Below are 26456 nucleotides of genomic sequence, written 5' to 3'. Positions count from 1 at the left end.
CCGGTCCCAACAGTGTACACCCTACCTGGTGCCAACAGTGTACACCCTACCCGGTCCCAACAGTGTACACCCTACCCGGTCCCAACAGTGTACACCCTACCCGGTCCCAACAGTGTACACCCTACCCGGTCCCAACAGTGTACACTCTACCAGGTCTCAGAGTGATAGTGTACACCCTACCCTAAGACCTGTTTCTTGTACCTGTACTGAACTTTATTTTTTATTTCAATAATGGCTTAATGACTGAATAAAATGGACAGCTGAGGCAAAAACTATTTATATATCTGTTTATGATTTAACATTCCTCTGATGTTTAATTATGTAGGCGATGACCACCTTGAACTTATAACCTTTTAAGTATACTGTACGTTGTTCTATAAGAAAGGTTAAGTAAAGACAATAACTGCATATAGACACTAAATGACTCTACCTGTACTACACATGCAGCATTTGTGCGATGCCTTTCCATTTTTGCAGCTTTGAGTTGTTTGACAGTCCTTTGAGCAAGCCACATCCTTACATATTTCTGTAGGACCTTTGCCCCATCCTCTCTCCTGACAGCCAGTCTGGCTTTCAGTAAATTCCTCACTGCTCTCTGGATGACGACAGCCGCATCATGCTTCATCTATATCAACAACACAAAACATGGCAATCAGGCTTTAACTACGTGTTAGTTATATCTTAATCAGTGTGATTTTTAATGACTGTTTTTAAGAACAGAAACAACTCTATCCATTTGTATGTTTAGTGGTTACAGTAACCTGTATTTTATAATGCTGATGGTGTATTCTGTAATCTAACTACTACTGTAACATTATGATGAGAGAGTTATCTTGAGTGCTTCATTTGTATCACTACTAAAACAGCTGACTGGTGCCCTAGACACTAACTTGGTACTGGTTTTTGGACAATATGTCATAAAGCATTTTCAAATCAATTTCCATTTCTAAAATGGATTTTTTTTTCACGGTAAATCCTATTTGACAATAAAATTCATTTCACAAAATCAAAATCCCATACGTATAAATATTTGTTTATGATATTATTGCCATAGAAGAGATCCCCTTATCCAGTTTAACAATATCTTATTCAAGTTGTAATGCTTCTACTTAAATAACCCTTCAACTAATAAGTTTTTTAAGTAGACTTTCCAAGAATTACAATGTGATCCCCAGGTATACCCAGAATGCCTCACCTGTAGGTCCTTCTTTGACCTCCTCAGGTAGTGTCGTCGCCATGCCAACTGGATGACTCGTGCTGCACGAGACTCATGTCTGATGTCCAGTAAGCGTGCACACAAGTAGCACATGTAAGTGACCACTACTTTCTCATCAGGAATAGTGTTGGACATATCCATCGATCGCAGCATCAGTGGAATACCACCTAACTCTGAAACTTTCTCATACAGTAATTTGAAGTTTGCCTTCTCATTGGAAAGGAATTCCTCAAACAGCACTGGATCTTCAGCCACTAAGTTAAAAGAAACAAGCACCGTGAGAGTATTGCTTACGTAATACATGTCTCTAGAGAACAGGACATATAACAGAAGATATTCTAAGTGACGATGACAGGACATATAACAGAAGATATTCTAAGTGACGATGACAGGACATATAACAGAAGATATTCTAAGTGACGATGACAGGACATATAACAGAAGATATTCTAAGTGACGATGACAGGACATATAACAGAAGATACTCTAAGTGACGATGACAGGACATATAACAGAAGATATTCTAAGTGCCAGAAGACTTGTCAACATCATGTTTGGCTGATTAATACCTCGGACTCCCCGATCAAACCCGATTCTCATGGCTGTATTTGGCTGATTAATACCTCCGACTCCCCAATCAAACCCGATTCTCATGCCTGTATTTGGCTGATTAATACCCCGACTTCCCAATCAAACCTGATTCTCATGCCTGTATTTGGCTGATTAATACCTCTGACTTCCCAATCAAACCTGATTCTCATGGCCACTCTCCCAAAACACTTGCTGATGAAGTTAAAAGGAGTGATATAGCAGATCAAACTAGTGAACACAAGTACACAATGTGTGCTGATTACAGCTTTGAAAAGTTTGGACGAAAACTGATGAAAGACTAGTCCAGACAAGATTCTGTCTATAAAACAGAGGCAAAGGGGAATAAATGCCATATAAACAGTTTCATCAATAAGTTCAGGTGCACATTTATAGTGTATGTTGAATACATCAGTGCAGTTTCAAAAGTTTTGATGAAAACTGTAGTTATCTTGACAATCCTGTTTTTAGACCTTACATAAAAGTTTGTAGAATCAGGTCAAAAGTGAATTCTTACAATAATGATAAGTAAGAGGTACCTGGAAATGGAGCTGGACTAAACACTTCGGATGAGTTGAGATCAAGATTACGATTACACATCTCCTCCTCTAAGTCCTCCTGGTACGTCAAAGTGGTCCTTGTGTTGATGAAGTCCCAAGGAAGGAGGGCAGGATGGTAGTGGTGAACCAAGGCACACATAGCTCGGCCATCCCCAAACGACACTGTGAAGTTCTCAATCTGTAGTTAGGAAAAGTATAAGTGCTTATTACTTTAATTTGACGTGTAATGGTACATATATATAGATCAAAACAGACAGATACAACCAGGGATATACATGGCTAATTGATTTACAACAAATATATAGTTTGAATACATACATTATTGTATCAAATCTTTCAAATAAAATTTATATATAACAAACTATTAAAGGTTGGATGTACATTATATAACTTTTCCCATGACTTTTACTTTGATCATACAATACTTTCACTTGAAAGTTACTTGCACTTACCCGCATTTTGTTTTTGTTATTGCCACAGCTTTAACAATTGTAAAACAAATACCAACCTTGATATGGTAGAAGGCACACACGGTACGACACCAGCGCAGCAATAACAACAGGCTGTCACTCTGCATGTGCAAATCTTGTTCAGCTGACTCACGTCGTTTCTTACTCAAACCTACAAAAGATCCAAGACATAATATACAATATACTGAAAATGTTGTGAAATTCTTGGCCTGTATGTGATACTGGTTCATTATGTACTCACCTTGTTCATATCTCTGTAGATCAGCCAGTTGATTCCTGACACTGAGACCTGTCTGTAGGATATTTATCTCCTCCCTCCCTGTACTCACCTTGTTCATATCTCTGTAGATCTGCCAGTTGGTTCCTGACACTGGGACCTGTCTGTAGGATATTTATCTCCTCCCTCCCTGTACTCACCTTGTTCATATCTCTGTAGATCTGCCAGTTGATTCCTGACACTTAAACTTCTCTGTAGGATATTTATCTCCTCTTTCAACTGGTCCTTATTTAACAGCACATCCACCTGTATACAAGCAGACATTGTTGTCACTCAGATCAAAAATTATTTTTCAGGCGTGCCCACATATATGTGTATTTAAAACTAGACTCCTGGCCTTTTTATGCAGCAAAAGAAGTCATGGATATTTAACAGAAACATTAAAGAGAAGAAAAAAGGTAGATAATGTCTACATATAACATATTAAGTTATGTGAAACAATAAAAAGAAATCTGCTGTCTTGACAACATTATAACATGGCTGTTGGTGAAATGGTGAGTATATAATCAATTATGGACTCGATTAAAAATTAAATTGGCAAATGTTTTAGAAACACCGGTACCTAGCTCTAGTAATAGAAATGAGTGTACCAATATTATAGCGTGTGTGATCTCTAGGTGTAAAATGTGTTTTTATATATTGATCAGTCAATGTTGGTAGAAAGAGAAATAATAACAAATAGAGGAATAATCAAAAGATGCCGTCAGATTTGACAATCATTTTACGCTTATATCATTTAACACAGTATCCTTCCCTGCCTCTCAGTATTGGGGGAAGAAATAAAGAAAGAGCCCTTCCTCCTTCATCGTTTTCTTTTAATTGGCCTGAGAAATAAGGAATTAATCATGAATGGCCTAAGGGCTAACATTAGATAGTAAACACAGTGGTTAACACACGGTTTGACAAACTGACCTGGTACTGTAGGATAAGTGCCCACAACACATGTAGAGTCTTCTCACGGTGTCCGTCCACAATGTCCTTCGTGGTTATCTTTTTCTCTATAAAGAAGAGAATATACATGTATACCTATAAGCTGAGTAATAATCTTCTTTTAGAACCATGTCCTTTTATTACTAAGTCCTAGACTAAGTATTAAGAATGTTGCAGTTTACATGAAAAATTGTGAAGCTACCACTGATTGTGGTATTGATTGTAGATCAAACCATCCAGTCCTACTATAGCAATATGTTTTTAATTTCAAAAAAGTTGTCTCCAAAACAAGATTTAGATATGCAGCAATAAAATGTCTCAAAGTTGTAACTTTCAAAATGCACTAAATTGGAAAAAATAGCTACGAGAAAATTAAGACAGGAAACCTTGCTATCATCTGAAATTTCAGTATTTATTTTTTTGTTAACAAATCTTCCAAACAACAGTTTTTCAGGAGACTCATTCTTAAAGGTCATAGATTGTGCTAAACAATGTTTGTATGTAGCCAAGTCAAACTTTGTTACCTTTAATATTTGTATGACCAAGTAACCTTGTGACCACAAATGTTTGTATGTCGCATTTTGTGACCAGTATTAAGTAAAACTGTAAGCCAATGACTTAACTTGGTTGCGGGAAGAGGGGGAAAGTATAATGAGCTGATTCACCTTTGATGAAGGTCACAACTTGTGACCACTAATGTCTGTATTGTGAACTGACTCACCTTTATTGAAAGTCACACCTTGTGACCACTAATGTCTGTATTGTGAACTGACTCACCTTTATTGAAAGTCACACCTTGTGACCACTAATGTCTGTATTGTGAACTGACTCACCTTTATTGAAAGTCACATCTTGTGACCACTAATGTCTGTATTGTGAACTGACTCACCTTTATTGAAAGTCACACCTTGTGACCACTAATGTCTGTTTTGTGAACTGACTCACCTTTATTGAAGGTCACACCTTGTGACCACTGATGTCTGTTTTGTGAGCTGACTCACCTTTGTCAAAGGTCACACCTGAGCTGACTCACCTTTGTCGAAGGTCACACCTTGTGCAGTCAGTGCCTTGAACACCACTTCCATGTTGTGAACCTTCTGGAGTCGGCTGATGGCTGGTGCTCTAAGAGTCTTGGACAAATCCCAGTGATTAGTTAACAGCTCCAGTACACGTCTGTCAATCAACAAAAGGAGACTCTCACCGACAGTTGCTCTCATTCTTTGTAGAAATAATCACAACAATAAACCAACTCTTACATTACAATTTCCATATGGACATCAGAAAAAAGTCAAAAGAACCAAATAAAATATGCCAATTTGCAAAACAATTTGAAAACAACTCTATCAAATTGAAAAACTGTTTCAATACTGTGTATATGGATAAACATGTATAATATAAATGGAACTAAACAATAGTAAAATATTCAAAGTGATATTTAAAATATAATCTGGATGTAGAACTTGATTAATTTACGTATAAAGAATGTTGCTGTGAGACGCTAGCATATTTTCTTTTTAAAACACTGACATATTAAAAACAACATGCAAATTCATGGAATTCATATCCCTGCCCCCTTTCCTGACATTGCAGGTAAACATTTTTGAGGTTAGGAGTAAACATGTCATTACGGCTTGATAGAATGTTATATTCTATTGAGCCATAATGTATTGCTTGAATTTGACTTGATGAAAAAGGTATTAAAAGCCTTATATAGAAGTTAGATGTTTTATTAAACATGTATTACAGGATAAAGTAAACTGATATTCCAAGATTTCTCTTCTCATCTGCATTTACCAAACCCTATCACAAAAGTTGAGCCCTTTATACATTGAATCCTGTTCATAAGTAAGAAGATTTTCAGAAAATATTAGGGAAAATAATTTTAATGGAAAATAACAATGTTTTTCATCATTCAAGGGGCGATAACTCTCAGTAACTTTGATGATTTGTGCGAGATATTGCATGGAAACAGCTAGCAGAAAACAATTTTTTTCATTAATAAAGGGGCCACAACTTGCATGGTTGAGCCTTTAAGGCATTCAACCTTGTTAGTGTTACATAGATTGAAGAAAAACTGTTAACATTTGTTGCAGTTATTTCACAGACATGGCAGAAAACGTTTCTATTTAATCAAGGGGCCATAACGTCTAACAAAAGTGGCAATCAATTTTGGCTGAGCCCTTATAGGGCATTTAACCTTGTTATCATGTGTGACCTACGTTAGCCTGACACCGTCACGAAGGTCTGTAGCGAGATTGGTAACAGCATAATCAAACTCATCCATGGAGGTCTGTTGATGAGTGACTACGTAACCAAGGTAACCTAGATGTTTGGTGACATCTCCTTCACCACTCAGGTAGTTTCGGGAGAATTGGATCAGCATCGCTTTTGTTGACTGAAACAGACAAGAGACACATAGATTTACGGAGCACTTGTAAAGAATTCATGGTTAATATATAGATTTAATGAAAACAATACCCTTATCAAAATTAGCTACAGCCACTGTGGAACCTCTTTTATTTGGCAGTTTAGAGATGGTTCGGTTCGGAGGAGGGATTCAATTTAACCGGTCAGGATCTAGAGATAATGGACAGATATACATACATGTGTTAATAATGTAATTGATAATCTATTAAGGAACATACATTATTGTGTTGCATACAAATTTGCAGGTACAGGTACCAAATGCATATATACACAAAATGTATGCCTCAGAGACATGAAGCTTACGACATGGCTGGACCATGTGTCATGTTTGCTCAGATAAGGCAGTTTAATTTTGAGAATATTTTGCTCATTCTGGACACAAAATTGGTTTGGTATTCCGAATTGGTACTGAAACTGAAAACTGCTTCATAGTAATTCAAGTTAATTCAAACAGTTTTGGAGAAATGCTCCTAAAACATTTTGACTATTTGTTTCTATGGTAACCATGGAATATTGAAAATAAAAACAACTCCATAGCAAAAAACAATATTCTACCACTTGGTTGACGTGTATAGAACATTTTATGAAATTAATGGTTTTGGCAATATGCTCTCGACATGGAAACACCCAAGATGGAGAGATAGAACAGTAACTAGTTGATATATACATATATCCCTAGTCAATCTTCATTTCAAAAGCTGTCTGCCTGCCCATGGTTGTTGTGAACACAGCTTTCTAATATTAAATTGCAGAATTGAATTAACTGGTTAAGGACTTTGTTCATTAAGTGACACCTTATCCAGGTGCCACATTCTAAGCCTGTGTGCTTACTTCATGCACAATGACTTCTACCCATAGAAGAAATGGTATCCACAAAATCTACATAGCAATAAAGATACAAAGTGTCACAGACTGTAAACCTCACAAAAATGGTCAAACTCTAAATACCTTACTTTGTGCACATCTACCCTCTCCACACCATTGTCTTCATTTCTACTAACTTTCATCAAAATCCCTCATGAAATGCTTGATTTGCTTTCACAAGAATTATTGACAGATGGACAACACCAATGATGACAATATCTAGTCAGCCACAATGACCCTGGGGTAAGGACTGACCTTGTATTCGGAGTCTTTACAGAAGAGACAGGGGTCATGGTTGATGAGTCTGTGAGATTTGGCTTTGTCCAGGAAGAAGATCAACATAAAAAACTTCTTCAACAGGTGTTGGGCAATTGCCTCAGCATAACCTACAGATAAGAAATATGTCAAACAATGATTCTCCAATCACCTACCATTAAAATTTACAATCTACTATCCTTTTTTTTTTTAGCATCTTATAAATTAATTACCTTTTTCTGAATTCCAAGCAAAACAATATTCTCAAGATCATTATTCTTTCATACAATCATACAATTTTTCCTCCAAATAATTTGTACAAATGAATAACATTATAGATAGTATTAGACAGTACAACTTACAAGAACTAAATGTCACAAGCTCACGATACCTACCATCACGATATAGGTGTGGTACTGTCGGGTGGCAGTACTGAGACGCAATATCTGGATTACTGAGCAGACGGGTGACAATAAATCTGGACATACTGATGACATCACTGTTGTTCTGCATTTGAATCATCTCACCATAAACGGTCTGCAAGAATAACAAGACATGGCAAATGATACAATCCCCTAGCAAACACATTCAAGGTATTCTCATGCTTGATCAAAATATATACATATGAAGAAAATTGTTGAAATTGGTCAAAATACATTCATAAAAGCATTGCCAACAAATTAAAAACCTTAATCTTTTCGTTACATCTGATTCAGATCATGGGAAAGGGTATGTTGTTTTACTTTAATCTATATATGTCAAAAGGTTACTTCTATCAAAGCTTCCATCACACAGTGTGAGTATTTTGTTACCAACTGTCAGTAAAATGTATATATACCTCCAGACCAATTCTCAGCCACAGTGGATTAAAGGACAGGATCATGTCCAGAATGTTTTGCTTCATACCTACAAAGTACAAGTAAACATTTAATGTGATTTTGACACCTCTTCTTTGATTTCTGATAGGACCAGAGTATCCCAGCAAGAGATATAGTTGATACAAAGTGTGTTTCAAAAGGTATCTGGTTACATGTATTGGTTCTGAAATTTTGTTTTGCATTTATATCAAAAGAGGATAATATTCTTCTTGGCAAAATTCAAGATATTCTCATGCTTGATCAAAGAATGCTTGATTAAAGAAATAGGGCTAGTACCCGATCCCAAGTTTAAGTGTAAGACAGAAAAAGTCCATCTCAGAAATGCAGAAGTGAGAACCTTTTTAGTTTTTATCATAGTCCTGTTTTTTGTTTCATTCCCATGGGAAGATTACCACAGGCCAGATTTAGATTATCAGCTGTCTGTTGCTTTATTTAAGAGTTGTGCACAACTTCAAGAGTAAATTTAACTTATTGATCAATATTGACCACATTGTCGTAGCAGTTTATAGTTTTATATTGATGGTGTTGTACATCATGAGATTTGAAAAAAATATTTCTTTAAATAATTAGGAAATGACCAGTTTAACCATTAGAAAGTGATAAGAAATTACCATGAAGAAAACCTCATAGATAACAGACTTGTACATACCAAGATCTGCATGAACTTTCTTGTCTTTACGGACAACCAGTCGAAGACTTTCAATTTCTGCCTCAAGTTTCTGAATCACATGAATGATCTCCTTTGTCTGAAACAGATTACAAGCACTTCGACGAAGCTGGTTGAGTCGTCGCCTTGCAGTGTAGGCACGTATAGACAGAACCTCTTTACTTGGTGCTAGTTTTACACTGGTCCGGCTTGCTTCTACACTCAGAGCTCCTGCATCAACTGAAGTAAGAAATAAATTCTTTCTTGAATTCCTTTCTAAATTTGTCTAAAAATCAAAATCTCATTCATGTGCATTATTTCCAAGTGTTTGTTTAAAAAAAAAACATTTTAATCTATTTTTTTTTTTATAAAAACCTAAAAACAGTAATCATGAACAAAGCTAAAAATACAATAAAATTGCTTTTGATCTTTGTTGAAAAAATACAAATACTCTTGTAACAAATGGAGTATTTCACTGTTTGCCAAGTAGGTCAATTGATAAAAATGTTTAATTGCTAATGATACCTGGGCCCATATACAACAGGCCTGTAACCCAGACAGCCTTTAGAACAGGCCTGTAACCCAGACAGCCTTTAGAACAGGCCTGTAACCCAGACAGCCTTTAGAACAGGCCTGTAACACAGACAGCCTTTAGAACAGGCCTGTAACACAGACAGCCTTTAGAACAGGCCTGTAACCCAGACAGCCTTTAGAACAGGCCTGTAACCCAGACAGCCTTTAGAACAGGTCTGTAACACAGACAGCCTTTAGAACAGGTCTGTAACCCAGACAGCCTTTAGAACAGGCCTGTAACCCAGACAGCCTTTAGAACAGGCCTGTAACACAGACAGCCTTTAGAACAGGCCTGTAACACAGACAGCCTTTAGAACAGGCCTGTAACACAGACAGCCTTTAGAACAGGCCTGTAACACAGACAGCCTTTAGAACAGGTCTGTAACCCAGACAGCCTTTAGAACAGGCCTGTAACACAGACAGCCTTTAGAACAGGTCTGTAACACAGACAGCCTTTAGAACAGGCCTGTAACACAGACAGCCTTTAGAACAGGCCTGTAACACAGACAGCCTTTAGAACAGGCCTGTAACACAGACAGCCTTTAGAACAGGCCTGTAACACAGACAGCCTTTAGAACAGGCCTGTAACACAGACAGCCTTTAGAACAGGCCTGTAACACAGACAGCCTTTAGAACAGGCCTGTAACACAGACAGCCTTTAGAACAGGCATGTAACACAGACAGCCTTTAGAACAGGTCTGTAATACAGACAGCCTTTAGAACAGGCCTGTAACACAGACAGCCTTTAGAACAGGCCTGTAACACAGACAGCCTTTAGAACAGGCCTGTAACACAGACAGCCTTTAGAACAGGCCTGTAACCCAGACAGCCTTTAGAACAGGCCTGTAACACAGACAGCCTTTAGAACAGGCCTATAACACAGACAGCCTTTAGAACAGGCCTATAACACAGACAGCCTTTAGAACAGGCCTGTAACACAGACAGCCTTTAGAACAGGCCTGTAACCCAGACAGCCTTTAGAACAGGCCTGTAACCCAGACAGCCTTTAGAACAGGCCTGTAACCCAGACAGCCTTTAGAACAGGCCTGTAACACAGACAGCCTTTAGAACAGGCCTGTAACACAGACAGCCTTTAGAACAGGCCTGTAACCCAGACAGCCTTTAGAACAGGCCTGTAACCCAGACAGCCTTTAGAACAGGCCTGTAACACAGACAGCCTTTAGAACAGGCCTGTAACACAGACAGCCTTTAGAACAGGCCTGTAACCCAGACAGCCTTTAGAACAGGCCTGTAACCCAGACAGCCTTTAGAACAGGCCTGTAACCCAGACAGCCTTTAGAACAGGCCTATAACACAGACAGCCTTTAGAACAGGCCTGTAACCCAGACAGCCTTTAGAACAGGCCTATAACACAGACAGCCTTTAGAACAGGCCTGTAACACAGACAGCCTTTAGAACAGGCCTGTAACACAGACAGCCTTTAGAACAGGTCTGTAACACAGACAGCCTTTAGAACAGGCCTGTAACACAGACAGCCTTTAGAACAGGTCTGTAACACAGACAGCCTTTAGAACAGGCCTGTAACACAGACAGCCTTTAGAACAGGCCTGTAACACAGACAGCCTTTAGAACAGGCCTATAACACAGACAGCCTTTACAACAGGCCTGTAACACAGACAGCCTTTAGAACAGGCCTGTAACCCAGACAGCCTTTAGAACAGGCCTGTAACACAGACAGCCTTTAGAACAGGTCTGTAACACAGACAGCCTTTAGAACAGGCCTGTAACACAGACAGCCTTTAGAACAGGCCTGTAACACAGACAGCCTTTAGAACAGGCCTGTAACCCAGACAGCCTTTAGAACAGGTCTGTAACCCAGACAGCCTTTAGAACAGGCCTGTAACCCAGACAGCCTTTAGAACAGGTCTGTAACCCAGACAGCCTTTAGAACAGGCCTGTAACACAGACAGCCTTTAGAACAGGCCTGTAACACAGACAGCCTTTAGAACAGGCCTGTAACACAGACAGCCTTTAGAACAGGCCTGTAACACAGACAGCCTTTACAACAGGCCTGTAACCCAGACAGCCTTTAGAACAGGCCTGTAACACAGACAGCCTTTAGAACAGGCCTGTAACCCAGACAGCCTTTAGAACAGGCCTGTAACACAGACAGCCTTTAGAACAGGCCTGTAACCCAGACAGCCTTTAGAACAGGCCTGTAACACAGACAGCCTTTAGAACAGGCCTGTAACACAGACAGCCTTTAGAACAGGCCTGTAACACAGACAGCCTTTAGAACAGGCCTGTAACACAGACAGCCTTTAGAACAGGCCTGTAACCCAGACAGCCTTTACAACAGGCCTATAACACAGACAGCCTTTAGAACAGGCCTGTAACACAGACAGCCTTTAGAACAGGCCTGTCATACCTTTCACTTGTTTGTTGCTGTGCTGATACTCATCAGCAGGTGTTAGCACAAAGTTGAGCCAGTTGACAAATCCTCGCTCCTGTTTGTCAATCCATCTCTCATCATAGTACATATTCTTGGATGCAAAGGGCATTGGGTGTTTTGGCAAAGCTGTGGGAAAGATAAGCTACAAGTATAGGCAACAGCTATTCTAACTTATAAGAAGGGAATTAAAGAAAATTAAGTTTTATTCATCAAATGCCTCCTTAGGCCACCAGTACCAAATTATCTCATAGAAAACTTATAGAAGATATGTTCTGATTCTCGTCCACACCTTGAACTTTGTTGTAGGGGTATAGATTATAACATGTGTACCATAATGTGTTAATAAATAATGTTCTTTTTACAGACCTAGAAAATTAAGAAAATATGTAACACTACGTGAATCTTAGGTAAAATGAAGAAGAAAAAAAAAAATGAGAAACTGGAACTTGAAATCCAAAATGCATGGGTCATTCAACTTCAATCAAATGAAAGATTTGAAATGGATTTACTGTTTTGCTAGTGGCAAGACTAAACAAGCCTGGGGTGTCTGATTTCAAAAAGTGTTTACCTGTTGGACGTGCTTTTTTCATAAGGATGAGTTTGGTCTGGGCGATACCTTTCACTGCACACTTGGTTTTATTGGAAGGTCTCGTTGATACACCTGTTTGGAACAGTAAGGAAAACAAGCTGTTATGTCTTCTATTTTTTAATGTTTCAGGAATTATGTGATAATAATCGAGTAGATCATATTCTATACTGGCCAGTTTTGGACATTTTGACATTAACTTACCATTGTTTATCGTAACCTCTTCTATTTATATTCATAATGATGTCCTGATTTAAGCAGCTGTTTCTGCCAACATTAACCAGGAATCATGTATTTGAGAGAATTGTTGTCATATATACCAAAAATTATAGTCGGGGAGACCAACTTATGATAGCTGTCTGATCATTTTTCATTAAAACTCTCATTGGTGAATTTTCAATTGTAAAACGTAAGTATTTTGTATAGATCTATAACATCAATTTGAAAAATTGACTAAATTCCATATATAAGTTTGCTTAAAAAGCAGAAGCTTACATCTGAACATGATTTAAGAGTTCAGTCTTTTAATCCAAATTTCCTTTATGGATCCAGCTAGCTGCTCTACACTTACCCGTTTTGGTGTCTCCTTTAGTTGACCTTGTTTGTCTGGGTTTGGTGGTGGTATGGGACAATGTAGAGGTTGCCTGGACCTTCCCTGACAAACCAGTGTGTATAGATTGTGTAGACCTCAGCCTCTTATTGCTGGCCTCACTCACAGCTCGGTTTTCACTGTGGGTCCGCTTCTTCACACTCTCCCTAATTTTGTTGGTCATGATAGGTTTTTCAACAACAGTGGGATTGTCAGGAGAACCAGTTATAAAGGCAACATATGGCTTCCTCTCTTGTGAAAGTGTCATCATTTTGTCTGTGGTCTGCTGTTGTTCTTTTCCCACATCAGGAACACTAGTCTTTTCATGTTCAGGTTTCAAAGAATCTTCACGGTTGTTGAGACTTTTGTGGGACTTTTCTTCGGTTGCTTGTTGTGGAAGATTTTCACTGTCCAATGTAACTGGGTCCGGATGCTTCCTTGTTATATGTTCTGAGCTAACCTCAGTAGCATGAGTGGCAGCAGCCATTTCTGTGGTCAGGTTGTCTGTGTGCTTTACAGCTTCATCGTCAGGATCCTCAAGTGGTGGAAATAAACGCTTCCTGCCAATAATGCTAAGGTCAAGGACCTTTGGATTCTCTACTACATGTGTAGACCGTCGTGAATTGTCAGGGTTTGGACTGGTAGGTAGTTGGTGAGGAGTCTTTGTAAAACTGCTGGTTTTATTAATGCTACTACTGACACTAACTTCAGTCGGTGTGTGCCTCATCGAATGTGAAGTGCTACGATTCTTTAATAAAATGGAGATACAACGCTCAGGATTTTCCTCTGGTAAAAGTGTATGCAGTCTTGGTGAGTCACTTGACAAAGAATGAGCTATGCTATCAGAAACAATGTCTTCTGTAATCAGTTGAGATGAGAGACGTTCTTGGGCGACCTGTAAAAGTGCATCAGATGGCCGCTGTTTAGTGACTGTCAGAGTCGCCCGACGGGTAAATAGTTCTCTCATTGGCGTATCAACAGGCAGAGAACTTGGTGACTGAAAGCTGGAGTCTTGTGATGATGGAGAGACTCCACTTTCCTGTGTTAAACAACTTCTTCCCTGTTGAAGCCTGTCTTTCTTGGGTGATATCATTCCAGGGTTTTTCCTTTGTTACTGTTGTCGAGTTTGTAGCAGAAATTGATTCATCAAGACTGTCTTTACTCATTCTGTCATATTTTTCCCTTCTGATATCGGAGGACATAGAATCTGATGCTTGGCTTGAAAACTGTTGTGCTACTGACAAATCAGCTGTGAGATTGTTAGGGGACTCAAAGACAGGGTTTTGGGAGTTGTATGGCAGAGAAACTACATCATATGGTGTAAACAACCCTCTTCCAGTTGATGTCCTTCCTTCTGAGGCCATGGCTTCAGTGTTACTGTTCACCAGTAGCTCTGGTGTGTTGATGGCTTGTTGGTAAATGCTGGTAGTAGATGAAATATGTGTAGGAATCGGTGATCCATGAATTGCTCCATCCAAACTATCTTCACTTATTCTGTCATGTTTGAATGTTCCACCTATAGTTTTCTTACAAAAACTATCTTTGTTTCCCTTCCTTGCTTTCTTCATAATAGGAACATCTCTGGATTTTATTTCCACTTTTGCTGTTTTTCGATTCCCTTGCCTTGTGACCATGGTACTTTTAGGATAGGAGGACACTGGTTTTGGTGTGATTGCTGTCCTTTTCTTAATGAACGTCTCCCTGCGAAGTGCAGGCGACTGGTTGGCATTGACTGTAGATTTCAGGACAAATGTCTCTCTTTTGTTATCTAAAGGCAGGGGAGAAAACACAGGATTTGGAGTTGCCAACGACATCTTAACTGTCTGCAACTGTTTCACCATGATGGCATGTGGGATTGAACTGTTCAAAATGGACTCAGGACTTGGAATGGTGTTAGGGTCATGTTGGAAACTGAGCTCAAGTTTCTCCTGTGTATCATTCAGCTCCTTCAAAAATTTGTTTGGGCTAATAAAATCTTTCATGGGTTCACTGACTGCCCTGGACATCCTCTCTGGAGTTGGAAGTATGGTGGAATGGGCCGGTTGTCTGCTGATTGTGGAACCAGCATCAAACAGGCTGGTATCAATACCCCTCTGACTACAAAGAGAGTCGTGCAGGAAACTATTTGGTGACAGGGCATTGGTTCCCTCCTCTGTTTCATGACAGTTGTTTCTTTTATCAGGAGTTTTCTCAAGAACCAGGTGAACATTGTCAGGTGTGTTAAGGTCACATTTTGGTGCTTTATTTTCTTGTGCTATTGTAACATTTCTAGCAGTTCCTTGCTTTGTTGAAAGGATCCTGATTGGAGTATCTAGATTGTTAGACAGTCTATCAGGTGTATTTAGCAGATTTGCCTGATCCTCACTGTTCACGGTTTGCCTTACCACAATGACATCATCATCACTGTTATCAAGATACTTGGCAACTAAAGGTGACAGAGACTCCAATTCATCCTGATGACCACCTTTAATATTCTTCAAGGAAGATTTACTAGGCATTTTCACTACCTTAGGAACTACAAATTCTGCAGATGAAAGTTCAATATTCTCAGTCGGTTTGATGGGGGTAATGTGACTAATTTTGATGTTGGAATCAAGACATTCATTCCTCTCTTCATTTTGTTCCAAAGAATGCTTTTGTGTTGGATGGAAATCATCCTGATTTTTTGCTCGAGTCTTTTTAACAGGAACTTTGTTTTCTCTTCCCTTTGACAGTCTTCTGTGTCCATCACTGCTCTTTCTCACTTCTCCCTTTGTTGGGCTGTATGATTTGGCAATATTAGCTAGGTTTGGTGTTTGTATGATAGCAAATGGTTTTTTTGTAGCCCTACCCATCAGACCTTTTCTCTGAAAAAGAGGAAATTGATTGACATTAGATATTATTAATGAGAAAATGATCAAGGATCACACTTAAAAAATAAAAATTGTAAGCTGTTGTGAAACCTATTGGCTATTCATTGTGCTATCATCAATTGCAATGTCCTATGAAATCTGCACTAAATTAATGACATTATTTATATCTATTTATATGTATATAGGGATGGGATAAATTTATCTCACACAGGGTACCCTAGAGAAATTTAAAAAAGCACTACAATATTGCAATACTCAGTTTCATAATGTCAGATCCTCTATTAAATTATAGCAATCAAAATATTGACTGAGGTAAATACATGTTCATGTGGTCTGAAGGGTTCTGAATAGTTTTCCACAAGATGCACATGAAAAGAAGCTGCATCCTTGGCCTAAATGTATCATAACCAGCTATTCTGAACTAAAGTTTTCTAACTTTGTTAAGCAATATATAGCATAGACAATGTACATATTTATGTACAGTTTTCTCACAACCCACTGTCATTGATACTAATTCTGTTTAAATAGGTTCACCTTCAAAATTCACATATGATCAGCTATATGGTTGAACTAGATACTACTACACACTAATTCTAGACACAAATTTCCATATACTATCCAATTCCCCATGCTCAATATACCCAGCTAATCCCAAGGACAATCTCAAGAATATCCCTCCGCCTGTATACACTACACCCTGTATGTAGCCTATCTGTTCTTTTTCTAATTACGCTGGTACCTGGTAAACTATAGTAATGACTTTAACTAATCAATTTTTATTTAACTTTGGGCCTTACAGCAATGTAATCAACAATGTCAGTTTAATTACTGGTGTCAATCATAAAAGATCAGTTATCCAGGTAATTTCTTCTCATGATTCATTTAAATAAATATATGCCTTACCTCGAGTATATAAGTATATATGAATGCTTTATGACACGCTTAGGTTTTTGTCTGTCAGTTGTGTAGGAAAATCTTAATAGTTAAATAATACATGTATCTTCCTCCATAATAGCATACTATAGAGGATGTATATATTTAATTAAAACTTTTCTAAACATCTGACACACAAAAACGTTAATGTATCTTGTGGAAAGATACCCAGAACCCTTCAGATTAATGTCAAATGTTACAGTAACTTCTCATAGTTATAAAATTAAACACACCACTTTCTTCTTGGGTGCAGGTTTTTCCACACATCCAAATACAAAAGCCTGTAGTCTGTATGATCCATCGACCTGAAATAGAATCATCTCTCTAAAATTTCCCTCTTCTTCTGGTGACCATGTTATTGTCAACAGCAAGGTGCCCTCTGCTTCCACTGTAAACTTTGTCTCGTCGATGTCAAAATGCTTTTTGAATGGGAATTTTTCCACTTTAACATCTTGTGGGTACTCGTGAGGATTTTTTATTAATAAGCTTCGCCTTTTTGTTGTCCCAGGTTTTGCTCTACCAAAACCTATTCTTGGCGGATTTGTGAAATGAGTCAATGTCAGAATTTCTACATCTTCTTCTTCACTTTTTCGTCGACAAGCTGACCGCCTTTTAACCGTTTTCTCAACCGCGATTTCATATTTAGTACCTTTCCCCGTGTTTCCCAAATTATCAAACCATGATTTCCTTCCACTTCGTCGAGTCGGGTTGCTCGGCGTTGAAGTTGTGAAGGCGACAGAGCCGAAATTTTCCGCTTCAACATCTTGATGAGGAGAGAAAATACCTGTTTTGTTGTTGAAATCCATCGGGTAGACGATGAAAACTGTTTCTACATATATATACTATCATTGATAGTCAAGTCTATCAACGATGAAAAACGTAAACATTCCCCATCACCCTTTCGAATCCGAATTTCGAGCCGTTCCACAGGCAACCAATGAAATCACGCGTTACAAAAATTTAACTTACCGGAAGTACATATTCTATATTTAGGTGTCACATGACAATAAAATGGTAGCCATGAAATCTACAAGATTGTGAGGGAAGTATTTTCATCCGAGAGCTGGTTTTACAATAATTTTACGGATCCTTGATGTAAAACTTCGCTTTGGGATGAACATTTAAAACTTGAAATGGTAAATGGTTTAAAATTACTGATCGCATATAGAGAAATGCCATTGATCGTTTATATTTAGTGTGAGATTGACCATATGCTAGATTGAGAGAAAAACAGTCAATGGTAACCTTTTGTTTATATGTGCTGTACTGATTGGATTGTTTTCTGGTCAGAAAAAGCTTTTTGACAACTAAGATCGTCACATGGTGTCATCCTATTTTAAGTTGATGTACGATTTACTGTATATCTGATTAAAGTACAGAACATCATAACTTCAGTGTATAACGAGGATACATATATGTTATCAGATTGATTTCACTATATTCACCCAGTACAGCAATTTCACAAGTTCATATCATGCTTCAGGCTATTTGGATATACAGCCGGATTGTTTTTACCAGATTACCAGATGGATGAGCGAGCAATTCCCTCTACTCCCTTAGCTTGCTGGCTATCATTTATATGGTTCAGTTTTATGAAGAAAGACACTGAATAATGATCACTATATTCACCCTGTACAGCAATTTCACAAGTTCATATCATGCTTCAGGCTGTTTGGATATACAGCCGGATTGTTTTTACCAGATTACCAGATGGATGAGCAAGCAATTCCCTCTACTCCCTTAGCTTTACTTGCTGGCTATCATTTATATGGTTCAGTTTTATGAAGAAAGACATTGTATAATGATCGGTTAGATATATGAACATATAAGTTAATAGTGTGGTGTAACATACAAGTGAAGTCAGTTCACAGACTCAAAATTTCTACTCACTAGCCCGTGCTTGACCAGTCTGTAGGGGTCATCTCTCATTTTCATAGGTCTCTCATTGGTTATACATGCATATCTTCTTCTTTATGATATGCTAATTCCGTACAAAATGACAATTACATTAGCATCCATCTGTTGGAGAAAGGGGCGTAAAGAGGGTTATGTACAGTGATGATTTTTTTTTATATTTAGTGCAGATAGGATAAAAAAGGTAAAAGATTTCGTGATTTAGTGTGTGAAATTATCGGATGGTTTTGAGTAAGCATCGTTTCAAATATTTCTTCATTAAGTAAAGATAGCCGATACACTGCTTGAAAACATTAGCAATGGTATATATTAATCTTGATTTTGATAAAATAAAACGTTAGGATTTTCGCCATAGAAAGCAAATTATTTATAAGGTATAGGATTGGAAGCACATTATCTGTTCACTTAATTTAGATGTGGTACACGTGTAGTGTTTGATATACCACAGGCGTTTGCTTCTGGTTAGTATTTATAGTATACTGTTGTTTCATGCCTTATCAGTCAACAGTCAAAATTATTGACCAGTCAACAGTCGAAAATACTTAATTTACATTTACATAGAAAAATTTAGCTCCTACTCCTACTATATCAACAAGGTGTAACACTCGAAAGTCGAAAGTGGGGGTAAAATTAAGATCATTTGGACTTAAATATCAAATGCACACCTCAAATATAAGCATCGTTCTTTGGTTTAGAATCCTTAAATATCAGTGCATGTTATTTTTTGTCATGTCAAAATGATTTCAGGATGAGAAAATGGACATGATAACTGATGATGCATCGACAGTGGAATATATATATTTCAAAGCAGTAAGCAAGGTGCATTTGGGTTGGTTAACAGCTCTGTAATCAATACTAACTATAATTGTTGACCAATTAATATCCTACTTCCGTATATACATGTATATATGTTTACTGAGGTACCTAAATTTAAAAAATGTCTCTTTGCTTTTTTATTTCAGAAAGATCATTTCAATTTTGAGGGTTCCCTGAAAAATTTCTTTTTCAAGGGATTAGATGTTGAAAGTACAAGTGGTAAGTTCAGATTAATTTTGTTGTTCACTGACATCATCCAGGGATTTCACAGACATTATAGTTCCTGTATGTTCTATAAATAATGCTATTTACAATTGTTATTCAATATATATGCAATGTTGTCTAATCAACACAAACAATAAAGTGTATGGTTACCCCCGCATTGTAATCACATATGTAGTACTGTAAATATCAAATAATATTTTGGATTCACGTGTTACTTTTTGGTATCTTTCAAATATTTTTTATTAAAGCATATGTTTCATCTATTTGTAATACTTGAGCTGTTTCCCTTCATCATTCAGCCTTGGTTGTGACATGTCTGGTGGTAGGAGCTATGACCTTCCTACTGGAGGGGGCCAAAATGTTGATGTTGTACTGGTCAGCACGAATTGCACAGAACCCGTTGACCTATGGTTTTACTGACACAGAAGATTTAGATGACCGAGATGATCTTACAGCTTCACTGATGATTCCATCAAGTTTAGAACAGATTCGATCGAGAAGGTAGTTTTAAATTTGTGAAAAACATTTTTATTTTAAATATATACCGTTTTTATGTCAGTATTTGCCTGTTCACATTGTTAAGAATTGGTATGTTTTATTTTCATTTCATATCATCTGATTCAATAAAGATAAATATCATCTGATTCAATAAGATAAATATCATCTGATTCAATAAGATAAATATCATCTGATTCAATAAGATAAACATAATTTCTCTGAAGAACAAATACTGCTTTGATTACATGTAAATTGATTAAATAGTGAAATATTCAGTTCCTACTTACATAAAAGTGGCCTACATATGCTACACAGCACAATGTCTTCTCAATGTGAAACACAAGTTTTGAAGGTCCTTCATCAAATAGTGTACCTGAGGCGAGTACTTAGCATATATGCAGTGGCAACCATTTTTGCCTGATGATAGTCAAAAGTAAAAGTAAAATCTATCATGCATATACCATGTATTGAACTAGAAGGTGAAATGGTGAAAGTACCTGCTTATTATCTCCCTTGGTAATCATCTCTCTTACAGAATTAAATACCACTGCCTGGGAATGCTGACCCACACTTTTAACCTACTCACAGGCTACATCATAATGTTGGCAGTGATGACATATAATGTGTGGATCACCATAGGGGTCATCGCTGGTATGTATATAGTACATCATAATGTTGTCAGTGATGACATATAATGTGTGGATCACCATAGGCGTCATCGCTGGTATGTATATAGTACATCATAATGCTGGTATTGATGACATATAATGTGTGGATCACCATAGGGGTCATCGCTGGTATGTATATAGTACATCATAATGTTGGCAGTGATGACATATAATGTGTGGATCACCATAGGGGTCATCGCTGGTATGTATATAGTACATCATAATGTTGGCAGTGATGACATATAATGTGTGGATCACCATAGGGGTCATCGCTGGTATGTATATAGTACATCATAATGTTGTCAGTAAAGTCAGGGTCGGACATGACATTGTGTTGGTTGAGTCAGTGTCGGATACGACAGTGTGTTGGTTGAGTCAGTGTCGGATATGACAGTGTGTCGGTTAAGTCAGTGTCGGATATGACAGTGTGACGGTAAAGTCAGTGTCGGATATGACAGAGTGTCGGTAGATTCAGTGTCAGATATGACAGTGTGTCTGTAGAGTCAGATATGACAGTGTGTTGGTTGAGTCAGTGTCAGATATGACAGTGTGTCGGTAGAGTCAGATATGACAGTGTGTCGGTTAAGTCAGTGTCGGATATAACAGTGTGACGGTAAAGTCAGTGTCGGATATGACAGTGTGTCAGTTAAGTCAGTGTCGGGTATGATAGTGTGACAGTAAAGTCAGTGTCAGGTATGACAGTGTGTCGGTAAAGTCAGTGTCAGGTATGACAGTGTGTCGGTAAAGTCAGTGTCAGATATGACAGTGTGTCGGTAAAGTCAGGTATGACAGTGGTGTCGGTAAGTCAGTGTCAGGTATGACAGGTGTGACAGTAAAGTCAGTGTCGGGTATGACAGTGTGTCGGTAAAGTCAGGTATGACAGTGTGTCGGTAAAGTCAGTGTCAGGTATGACAGTGTGACGGTAAAGTCAGTGTCGGGTATGACAGTGTGTCGGTAAAGTCAGGTATGACAGTGTGTCGGTAAAGTCAGTGTCAGGTATGACAGTGTGTGTCGGTAAAGTCAGTGTCAGGTATGACAGTGTGACGGTAAAGTCAGTGTCAGGTATGACAGTGTGTCGGTAAAGTCAGTGTCAGGTATGACAGTGTGTCGGTAAAGTCAGTGTCAGGTATGACAGTGTGACAGTAAAGTCAGTGTCAGGTATGACAGTGTGACGGTAAAGTCAGTGTCAGGTATGATAGTGTGACAGTAAAGTCAGTGTCGGGTATGACAGTGTGTCGGTAAAGTCAGGTATGACAGTGTGTCGGTAAAGTCAGGTATGACAGTGTGTCGGTAAAGTCAGGTATGACAGTGTGTCGGTAAAGTCAGTGTCAGGTATGACAGTGTGTTTGTAAAGTCAGTGTCAGGTATGACAGTGTGACGGTAAAGTCAGTGTCAGGTATGACAGTGTGTTGGTAAACTCAGTGATGGCAATGACGGTGGAGCATGTCACTGTTCCAGTGGATATGGTCTGAAGATACAGGATGTTGTTAGTAGTCAATAAAGTCAGGTTTCACTGTAGTAATATACATTGAAAACTATTGAATAAAATTCTGTTTAAACAAACTATTTGGACTTTTTCCACTGTTGTAGGATCAGGAGTTGGGTTCTTCATATTTGGTGGTTTGAGGAGTAACATGCAGACGAAGTATGAAGGATTGAAATCATCAATAGAGAATACATCAAACTTCCAGATAAATCTGGTTGTCCCTGAGGAACAGCATATCTAACTTCCAGATAAATTTGGCAGTCGTTGAGTAGCAGCACATCTAACTTCAAAATAAACCAGGCCAGAGTTTCACCATTATTCCTTAACTGAAGGGAATTCCTTGAGTTAAAATTTTCCATAAGAAAGAATTATTGGCTCTGTAAGGAAAACTCTTAATACAGAACTCTCTAGAAAATTTTAAGTTAAGGAATATGTTTAGAAAGTAGTTATTTCACTTACACAGCACATTAGTTTTTACACAGTGAATATATTGATATTTGCAAAAATATTCAAGTTAAGATTTGATTTGAATTGATCATTCTGTAAATTTTATTAGATTTTAGTGCTGCAACCTGGAGAAAGGTTTGGAACGTTAAAAACTTAGTTAGATTATCATCTTAACATGCCAGTTTAATATAGCTATAATTTTATAATTGTTTTACTCTGTAAAAAGTTGTCAAAACACTGTGTACTTGACAGTTTCATTTTATCCGAACTCTTTTATTTCCAACTTTATCAAAACAGTGGGTTGTGAAGACATATTAAAGTCAAACTGTCTTGAAATTTAAAACTAAATCTAGTCTTATTGTAATATTTGAATTTGATTTGAACATTATTTACCTATGTTTGTAATGTGTAGATAGTATTATTAAGCTATACAATGTATACAATACAATGTATACAATATGATTAAGATTTCAAATGTGACTCATTGCTGATGTATATAATAATGATAACATTGGTGTGTATGAATGTGTACAAAATCAGATTTGTTTAAATTTTGAAGAATCATTTAACATATTTTGACCCTGAAGGTGTGAAGCATTAACACATTGAGGCCAGATCTCATTTAGATGGTTAAGCTATGTTGTCCTAGAAGCTTGCTCTGTGTGGAATGTATGAATTTTGATGGCTTACATTTTGGTTTTACATTTTAACTTTATGTGCTTATTTGTTGTGCTTTTAAAACTACCGGTTCTGTCATTGTTTTTATTTAGCCTTTCCACATACAGATGTAAGTTAGATCACAATAGTGTGCTTTATGTTTTTTTAGATTTTCTGAGTGGAAAGGACAGTTAGAATGAACTGTAACAAGTAAAAGATAGATAACATTTGTTTTTGTTTTAATGTTACAACGCCAATTATTTATCAGTCTTTTTAGCCTTACATTCTTGATACATTGAAAATTGTTTTAAAGAAAACTTGAAGAAAACAATAAATTTTGTGATTTATTAAGGTTTGGTACTATTGTAAGTTGTTGTTGTCTCATTATCACTTGTTAAAAAATTCAAATTATCACTTAGTTTTTCTCTCTTTTAAAATGTTATGGCCCAAATTTTTAGTGAAAAGTCTATAGTATTTGTATTTTCTTAATTTCAGCGTTGGTTTCAGCATGCAGTTTAATTGTTTACATGATTATTTATGCTCCTGTTACATTGATTTTACTAATTAACATTGATATTATGATAAGTATGTGCTGTCGTGTTATTTTTATCTATCTCCTCCACTTGACACTATTCTCTGCACAGGAAATACTTTGATTAGCCAAGGAACAAAGATTCATTCATACCTGTAATTTATTTGATAACTATAAATAGGAATCACTTGGCAGCATCAGGTAAAATTGATTTAGATTAAGTTTTCAATGGACAGATTGCAGCTTAGTGATTGGTCAGGCATATATGTCTAGAACCAATGAAATGACTCATTACAAGCCTTCGAGATTGACACAGTGATATATATAATCTAAGGGTAACAATCGACAGTAGATACATCGAAAATGAAGATGTCATGTCCAAACATCCCTGGTTAACAAGATTTTATTGTTTTTGAGTGAAATTGTGTATACGTCAAAATGAGATGTCTAAATACATATATCAAATGTACATTTTAATGAAATATTGCTACTTTGTGCGTGTGTTGGTATGTGTTGGTCAGTAAGCGATCTGACCGACATTATTTATAATTCTAAGATGCTTTTTACTGCTGTTCTATTTGGTGAATCGTTAAACTTTTATGATATGACCTTTCATTGACATTGTTTCTATTTGTACCGGTGCTGAACATTGTTCCCCACCAACTTTGATGAATTGTGCTCCATCTGTCTTCATGCACCCATGCACGCGCAAACACCTGTGCATGCAAGTTTGAAAAGAATTACCTTGACCACAGTCACATCTGGAAAACTTAGTGCTACAAAAAAGTGGTGAAACTAGGCCCAAAATAAGGGTTCCTGTACAGATTGCATGCATCATATGCAGAATTCGACCTAAATTTCATGAATGAGTAATTTAGTTCAAAATCTTGTTAAGAAGAATAATGTTTTGGCCATTTCTGGGTAACTGTAGTGCTACCAAACTATTAACACAGAGAATATGTACAGGTGACACGACTAGGTTTTTTCATAATGTATGTTGTGGATGCAGAATGTTATCTCTGTTATATGCATCTTTGTACTTTTATAAACTTTTAATATAAGAGTTTGGTTGTTACATTTGATGCAATTGTTGCATAATTACATTTTTGTATATATTCACTTTCAGATGTTCAGAAATGTTAGGAATCAGCTACAGCATTAAAAAAAAATTTTGCCTACTTTTTTTGTTTATCCGACATCATTTGTGACATTAAAACGGTATAAACTGTGTGGCCATTACTCCAAAAATGTGAGTCTGTATGGGTTTTCAGTACGTAACATATGTAATTTGTAAATGTTACTATGATAAATACACTTTGCATGTACGTTTTATTACAAAAATGCATCTTGTATTAACTCGATATTAATTACAATGATACACTTTGTTTATGTTTGTTGATTCCAGTTATTTATATAGTAAACTACTTACAATAAAATTCATTTGTTACAATAACTTCAAGCAAATAAATGTGTTTCTGTTTATTTCTTAAGAAAGTTTTGTTTTAACATGAATACCAGCCTTTCATTAACAATCTTGTTATCGCCAGGGCCCAGTTGTTTAAAAGGTGATCAGCTTAATCTCATTTCTCCTTTACTTCAAAACTAGCCCGAGTTTCCTCTGGCCCCGACACCATGTCTTGTGTAGGACATAGTGTCAGGGCCAGAGGAAACTCGGACTGCTTCAAAATCTGAGTGTGTGTATTCCTTAAAATAGACAAAAAATGAAAGACTGATATGAGTGTTATATTTTCATAAAATTTTCCAAGTTAGTTTTACCAAAAAAATACTTGATCGGGATTTTAAAATTAATGTTGAACTGTGATTAGCCTAATCACCATTTGAATAACTGGGCTCCGATATAATGGGAAAGTAGAATTGAGACACTTGCAATTGGCTTTCATCGGTGGTTCAGGCACCTGTAGTATACATCTATTCAGTGTGTTGCTTCACTAGATTTTCCTGTTTCTGGATCAGCAACACGTGGATTTCTGAAGTGTCTGATGTATACCTCCCATTTTAACTGAAAAATTGCGCCAAATCAGTTTTGAGCGAAACAAACTGGTCGCCAAGTGTAACCAGGGACACACACCCCCGATGTAACAGCTGATTGTTTACTAGATACATTGTAATACTGAATTTGTTAACTATTCATTTAT

The 26456-nt window shown here is 37.3% G+C and overlaps 2 protein-coding genes across 2 annotated transcripts in view; one reads left to right on the top strand and one right to left on the bottom strand.

Moving 5' to 3' along the window:
* LOC117321576 (abnormal spindle-like microcephaly-associated protein homolog) overlaps positions 1–17969 on the bottom strand; it is a 57504-nt gene extending 39535 nt beyond the window's left edge. The window contains 17 exon segments of the mRNA XM_033876037.1: positions 431–625; positions 1196–1470; positions 2344–2542; positions 2873–2985; positions 3252–3357; positions 4024–4109; positions 5075–5214; positions 6261–6436; positions 7588–7718; positions 7983–8124; positions 8426–8493; positions 9115–9351; positions 12074–12223; positions 12666–12758; positions 13255–14331; positions 14333–16118; positions 17291–17969. Coding sequence (XP_033731928.1) covers positions 431–625; positions 1196–1470; positions 2344–2542; positions 2873–2985; positions 3252–3357; positions 4024–4109; positions 5075–5214; positions 6261–6436; positions 7588–7718; positions 7983–8124; positions 8426–8493; positions 9115–9351; positions 12074–12223; positions 12666–12758; positions 13255–14331; positions 14333–16118; positions 17291–17863 — 5547 coding nt within the window. The 5' untranslated portion in view covers positions 17864–17969.
* Positions 17970–18067: 98 nt separating this feature from the next.
* Positions 18068–25764, top strand: LOC117321575 (probable low affinity copper uptake protein 2). Its single transcript, XM_033876036.1, has 5 exons — positions 18068–18193; positions 19934–20006; positions 20312–20513; positions 21046–21161; positions 22769–25764. The coding sequence occupies exons 1-5, from the start codon at positions 18191–18193 to the stop codon at positions 22903–22905; spliced, it is 531 nt and encodes a 176-aa protein (XP_033731927.1). The 5' UTR covers positions 18068–18190; the 3' UTR covers positions 22906–25764.
* Positions 25765–26456: the final 692 nt, after the last annotated feature.

The sequence above is a fragment of the Pecten maximus genome, chromosome 2, assembly GCF_902652985.1.
Source record: "Pecten maximus chromosome 2, xPecMax1.1, whole genome shotgun sequence".
Taxonomy (NCBI): Eukaryota; Metazoa; Mollusca; class Bivalvia; order Pectinida; family Pectinidae; genus Pecten; species Pecten maximus.
Note: the sequence above shows the minus strand (reverse complement) of the source record. Positions and strands in the feature narration are given on the sequence as shown.

Excerpts from the sequence above, each read along its gene's own strand:
- LOC117321575 (XM_033876036.1), top strand. Across the intron at positions 20,007-20,311 it reads AGATGTTGAAAGTACAAGTG|CCTTGGTTGTGACATGTCTG; the intron begins GTAAGTTCAGAT and ends TTCATCATTCAG. Across the intron at positions 20,514-21,045 it reads GAACAGATTCGATCGAGAAG|AATTAAATACCACTGCCTGG; the intron begins GTAGTTTTAAAT and ends TCTCTCTTACAG.